Genomic DNA, 6547 nt, shown 5'->3' on the forward strand with positions numbered 1-6547 from the left:
TCTTTATTATTCTTTATAATTTTGAGTAATGTTTCCCATCGGCTTATTAAATTAATTTTTCTTTGTTTATGCAAAGTGTATTGAAGAAGGACATAAAGATTTAATAAAGCTGACGCCGCTGCCTCCCAACAAAAACGCATGCGGAAAGTTAGAAATTAAACGTGGTTATCATAAAAAAGTAAGAAATTATAGAATAAACAATACAAACATCATCGTCACAGTCCTCTTCCATAACATCGGGAGCAGGGATGTTGCAGTAGAGAGAGCACTTGTACCCCAACACTGAGGCCTGGGTACGATTCGTGACGTAATGCTACAGTGTGGCATAATGCTACAGTTGTATTTTTTTTCTTTCAGTAAGTTTTCCAACAACTTCTCCAATTTTCCACCTGTTCAAAAACCCAGCGCTCCCAAGGAAGTTTTTGACTGCACAACATAGCGTATTCTGGGACAAGTTACTTCTTAGAGTTTTATTTGCATCTGTGTTAGTTTTTCCACCAAGCTTCAGGTGCAGGTGATGTACTGATGTCACATGATAATAAAAGGTTTTTTTTTTTTTTTTTTCATATATCCTTCATAACAAAGCTCTCTTCTAAACTATATGGAACTCTTCAAGGGCAATCTTTAAAGACTTTTCCGTTATCTAAAACTTTATACTAAGGAGAGGATCCTAAATGTAATAACCAAAAATGGGAACTTTGCTTTTTTTTTTTTAAGCTTCAAGGCTGCCCTCTTTTTTCCTCGGCCAGTCTGATTTAATTATCAAATTTAAAAGGACGCTGCTTCTTTCCTTAAACCGTGTTAGGATCTATGAGGGTATTCGATGGATTTATAAAAAACTTTGCATTTAAAACTAAACATACGTTTTTGGAGACAAAAAAAAGTGCATATTTTCAACAGGAACACTTTCGTGGGTAAAATGCGCTTTTTGTGCAACTAATCAAATATGTAAAAATAAACATAATTTGAACACAGATATACTAAACCAATGGTTACCTGTCTGAAGACAGTGCTTTTGATCTTCTCTGACTCAGTCGTAAAACCGAATTTTGTGCTGCTAAAATGCGCCCAAAATAATTCCAGTTTTGGCTCGTTTAAAATCACCTTTAACTCCGTAATATCTTCGCTCACACACCGCTCTTCTGGATGACATTTTTGTCATTCATATTTACTCAGCTTCATCTGTGTTATTTGGCTTTTGCCTTTTTCAAAAAATTGGAATTGCGGTTACAACTTGACTTCCGCTTTTACAATGGATTTACAAGAAACCCAAAACTAGCAATTTTATGACACGACGCTTTGAGTTTCTGTCATCTAAAAAAAAATTTCATCGTTTACTTTAGTTAATCAAATTGGTCTTATATGAAATGAAAAATTGCCTCATGTATTTACCAAGTAAATTGAATTTTTGATGTCATGTTAGATAGTTTCATAAGAAAGGAAACCCATAACAAATAACATTTGTCCACATACTACCTTGCAAATAGGCTATCTTTAAAATAAGGAATGAGAAATGAGGAATGGGAAATTAGAGAATGGGGAATGGGGAATGGGGAATGGGGTAGGCATTTATAGATTATGCTAGCATAATTTTTGGCATAATTCGAGCAAACTGGCATAATTTCTGCCAAGTAGCAATTTGGTTACCTTAATCGATATTTAAAGTTTTAGTTAAATTAGTAGCATTTGTAGTTCACTGTGAAGCACTGAGCCCGAGTCTGAGGTGCACCGAAACCGGAAGTCACATTTTAGCCGATATTTGAAATTCATGGTGGATTTGTTGTGTTTCTTTCCTGTAGACGAACGGCTTCTAGTTAATTAGTATGTATTTTGGACTTATTTGCATTTTTTCAAAGAGCATAATTTAAAAAAAACGGTGGCATAATTTGGATAAAAGAGCATAATGTTAGCATAATTTGGCCAAAAAAAAGCAATGCTACTAGCATAATATGCCACTTTTACTAGCATAATCTATAAATGCCTAGAATGGGGAATGGGGAATGGGGAATGAGGAATGGGAAATGAGGAATGGGGAATGAGGAATGAGGAATGGGAAATGGAGAATGAGGAATGGGGAATGGGGAATGGGGAATGGGGAATGGGGAATGGGAAATCTTTAAAAGCGGGAATCTTTAAAATGGTTAGTCTTTAATTAAAGCGGGAATCTTTAAAACGTGGAATCTTTAAAAGCGCGAACCTTTAAAACGGGGAATCTTTAAAACGGAAAATCTTTAAAACGGGGAATCTTTAAAAGCGGGAATCTTTAAAACGGGGAATCTTTAAAAACGGGGAATCTTTAAAATCGGAGAATCTTTAAAAGCGGGGAATCTTTAAAAGCGGGAATCTTTAAAAACCGGGGAATCTTTAAAAGCGGGAATCTTTAAAACGATTATAACTTTTTTTATTAGCCTGAATGGTAAGTCAGCCATCACGCCCTATAAGCAATTATGATTGAACACTCTTACCGACATGGTTTTTCTGTATTATCCTCAGGGTTCAAATGACAGCCGGCTGCCAGCGGCAGCCTGAACTTTTGACACACCTGCTGGCAATTTTTCAACAAAGAACTAGAATGTTTAGAGAAAATATTTTGCTTATTGATCGTCCAACTGAAGAAAAAGTCGCCGTCCTGTTATGGTGAGCATTTCATGTCAGACAATAAAGCAGCTAAGAAATGTTTTAAAAGCTTTTTGGAGACGTAAACGTGTATAAAGTTTCAAAATTTGAAGCGTGTTACGAGGAGTATTCTTGTTTACAGTATTCAGCTTTCTACGTATTTGTTCAAGCGTGAAACATGCCAGTTTGTGTACACACCGTCACATTACGGTGTTTATGTTTCTGCGCGTACATTCTACCTTAAATCGCATTTTCCTTCAAATCCTGTTCAATGTCGTTTGTATTGCCTTCTCGCGCGTTCAAATTAAATTCGGTGCTTGACATTACAGATTTCCCATGACTGTAAATGAAGAAGCGCGACAGTTTGTCTAGACAAAGTTGAATATAACCGCCTCCCGGTTAGCTCAATTAGTTAGAGCGCCGGATTGTATTGCGTGGGAGGTCGAGGGTTCGAGCCCCAGCCGGACCAATACTCATGGTCTTGAATTAAGTGAGGAGAATTTGCTACCTTTCTAAAATCAAGAAATGGATAGATATTCTAGTCCTCTTGGATAAGGACGAATTAACCGTAGGTCCCGTCTCCTGCAGGGTTAGGGGTAGGGGACGTTAGTTTCCCACGCACGAGATAACTGTGTGGTGGATGTCCTCCACTGGGTGGGATGGGTGGGTGTTGGCCCTGAAAAGCCCCCACGGGGAGTGGTCAATTAACCTATATGTATGTATGTAATATTCCACGCTTTAACAAACACCGAAAAATTGAGCCGTTCACTACGCTTTCTTATTAGATATAAGCTATAAGTTAAAGAGTTACTTTGAAACTTTATCTAACTATAAATTTTACATTTAAAACGCTGATCTTTTCGTAATTTCAACCGCAGGCTCAAACGACTCGAGTCGCTGCTCGCCGATAGTCCGATATTGAAGTGTCGCTCACAGCCAACTGCTCGTAAAGTGACTTGTTTGAGGCTTGTTTGGTATTCCTGCAGTAACCTGTATCGACGTTGGAAAGTGGTTCACAAGTAGGAACTGCATCGAAAGAAGCTCAAGCATAAGTTCAATCAATCGATATGCTGTTTCTTCAATGGTGTAACTCGCATTGTGTATGCCTATATTATTAGTGCACTGTTAAGTTTGTATGTTTCCAGATACTTTGAATTAAGGATTTTTTTCTTAAAAATGCGTCCTGGAGTGAGGAATAGGAAGTTCGAAAGATGAGGATTGATGTCACTCAAAAAGAGTGTAATTATCAGTTCCCAAAACAAGGAATATGCACTGACAGTGAGTGACAAATACTGCCTAAAACTGACAGCAGAGTCCTTACCTTCAGGTGACTGAAGTTTCTCATAGTAAGACCTATTTTTTTTCAAAATAAGTAAAGATCTCAAAAGAGAGCACTTACTCCTCAACGATTGTTAAATAATAAATCATCCCTATGTTCTCTAGACAAGGATCTTAACTCCAAGAAGTGGTTCTTTCTATCAATATTTTTGCATGTAACCAGAGTTAATAGAGGGAACTGGATATGAAAGCCGGGGAACTTCAAACGATAAGAACAATGGGAGCCCTCTGAGGTTGAAGGTACAAGTCACGTGATCGCGAAGGTGCACACATTCAAAACAAGATGGCGAATGAAGTAGACGATCTCTTGCTATGGGGAGACGATTTCGAAGTTATTTTAGACATTTTAGAAGGTGATGAAACCGTCAATCAGTTTGTAGCAACAGTTAACAATGTAAGTTCCAATTGTGCTAATTTACGTGTCTAATTTCTTGTTACCGACCCAAAACGTTCACTCGGTTATATATTTGTGGCATGGCAAGTTACTCGAGTCACCCGAAAAAATTTTTACATCCAAAAATTTTACTTAGATATACACGTCCCACCTGCAACGACTGATCAGTGTTTCTGTAGAAGCTAAGAATATGTTTTACACTGAATGTCTCGTTTAATATGAGAAGTACTTGCTGGAAACAGCTCTGAGTTCAGAGTATCACATCGAATTTTAGCTGGTTGAATCAATATGTTGCACGAATCGTAATTTTTCTTTGTTGTTGTAGGTCCAGCAACATGAAATTATCTGCAAAGACTGTGGGAAAAAGTATAATTCAAAGGAGGTTATAAACGACGCAGAAGTTTGAAACACAGCAGTCTTCACGAAGGATCTGTTCAGCCTTTGAGTGTCAGCATACTTGCTGACAATGAAATTTCTAACAAGCAAACTGAAATTCTTTTTCGCTTAAATACAGTAGCATAGCCAGACTCTGGAATTCCACTCGTGTGCATCCTCAAAAGGGACTCACCCCGCAATTGTAGTTGTCTTCAACAGGGTGGTGCATTTTTTAACAATTGCTCTATTCAGCCGAGTGACTAGCAAGACACAGGTCAGGAAAATTAATGATCAAGGGCAAAAATTCTTCTTCTTTTGTCAGGATATTTAAAAATTCTGTGGCAGTCATGCTAGTACACAGCATTTTTACAGTTTGACTTTTTTCAGCATGGCAACTTGGCATTGGTAACCTGTTCCCAAGATTTCTTCCCCAGCTTTCCTTCCTTTGGTATTGCCACTCTGACATGAAATGGATCTCTCTATTGTAATAGTGTTACTATTGTAACCAAACTGATGAAGAACTGAAATCTGTAACAAAATATTGATGATTAATATGGATGATTTAATAACATAACCACGAATGACTTGGAATAATTTGAGTAAGGAGATATTTGTCATAGATTATCATTTTAAAAAAATCCAGCTGCCTGTGCACTGATCCTGTCAGCCACATTTTATTTCTAAACCTGTCGACAAATAAAAAGCATCAATAATAATTGGAAATAGCTTTCTTTTAACATGTCGGACTGAAAATAAAGTGATACTTACATATTTCAATATCCTCGGGTTTGAAGTGTTTCTCGCAAGCGTGTACTTTGTCGTTTTGTATCTGCTCCCCAAATCCTGGTCGATTTTGCGTGCTCTTATTACTTCTCCGAGCCAGTTGTTGCGCCATTTTCGATGAGCCTCGTCTTTCGCGACAGGCAGCTTAAAAATTCCTATTCCCTTCGATCGTCTGCACGATCCGCAGCCAAGGACGGAGCAGTTGACCCCTGGCATCATTTATGAATCCTCTTAAGATAATATTTCAGTTAGATTATTTCTAGATCATCCGTATAAAAAGAATAAACTCGAAGCAAGCCTACACGCTGGTCACCATCTTCATATTTTGTGCACCTTCGCGGTCACGTGACATGCCATAAACGAACACAAAGAGTTCCATCGTTTGAAGTCCGCATTATTTTAAACTTAAGATACATGCACAGCAGCAAGTTTTATTTTGAAGCAAGACTTAAGTTACACCTCACTTCATTTGATGTATATCAAATGTACAGCAAAGTGACAGGGCTTTATACCTAACACCAATTCTTCAAGAAATGGCACAGCTACATGTTAACGTAATATGCTGAAATTTTAAAGGCTCATTTTCATCCGAGATCCTTTGCAGTCGTTTGTTTTTGTTTTGGAATCGCGCTATTGTTAAATGGCGAACTCTGATAGTCATTCACAAACACTATTAAAAAGAAAAATAAAGATTTGGTGAAGAACACAGTAAAAAAATTTGCAGCTAAATATTTGAGACTGAAAAATCATAAATCGAGTCTGTGTATAAAACTTGTACAAAGCTTACTTGATGTTGAAGGAAATTGTTCGGCTTCAACACTAAATAAAATATAAACAAATAACAAATATTGGCCAAAACTGATTTACTTTACGCATTTCAATTATAGAATAAGGAATTGTACAAATGAGATCGCTTACATACATATCTCAGGATCTCAAGTAAAAATCAGTCAAATAATTATTCTCACCTCGAAAAAATCTCCCCGGAGTCTCTAGTTCCATCGTAGGAACAATGCAATAACATTTCTGCAAAAGCACTGT

At 37.3% G+C, this 6547-nt stretch overlaps 1 protein-coding gene and 1 long non-coding RNA gene across 4 annotated transcripts; one reads left to right on the forward strand and one right to left on the reverse strand.

Annotated features, from left to right (window-relative positions):
- The first annotated feature begins 2502 nt into the window (after nt 1-2502).
- LOC148725126 (uncharacterized) lies at nt 2503-5502 on the forward strand. Of its 3 annotated transcripts, XR_015990361.1 has the most exons (4): nt 2503-2637; nt 3495-3716; nt 4118-4348; nt 4674-5502. It is a non-coding gene; the product is annotated as an uncharacterized LOC148725126 (long non-coding RNA). The 3 variants fall into 3 exon arrangements; XR_015990359.1 differs by having other exon boundaries at nt 3495-4348; XR_015990360.1 differs by lacking the exon at nt 2503-2637 and having other exon boundaries at nt 3435-4348.
- LOC148725127 (uncharacterized) lies at nt 5090-5826 on the reverse strand. The gene is made up of 2 exons (XM_088729479.1): nt 5492-5826; nt 5090-5251 (listed from the first exon to the last, which is right to left on the reverse strand). Exons 1-2 carry the CDS (start codon nt 5723-5725, stop codon nt 5090-5092), a joined length of 396 nt encoding a protein of 131 aa, XP_088585605.1. The 5' UTR covers nt 5726-5826.
- Between the last annotated feature and the right edge of the window lie 721 nt (nt 5827-6547).

The sequence above is a fragment of the Stylophora pistillata genome, chromosome 8, assembly GCF_964205215.1.
Source record: "Stylophora pistillata chromosome 8, jaStyPist1.2, whole genome shotgun sequence".
NCBI classification, from domain to species: domain Eukaryota; kingdom Metazoa; phylum Cnidaria; class Anthozoa; order Scleractinia; family Pocilloporidae; genus Stylophora; species Stylophora pistillata.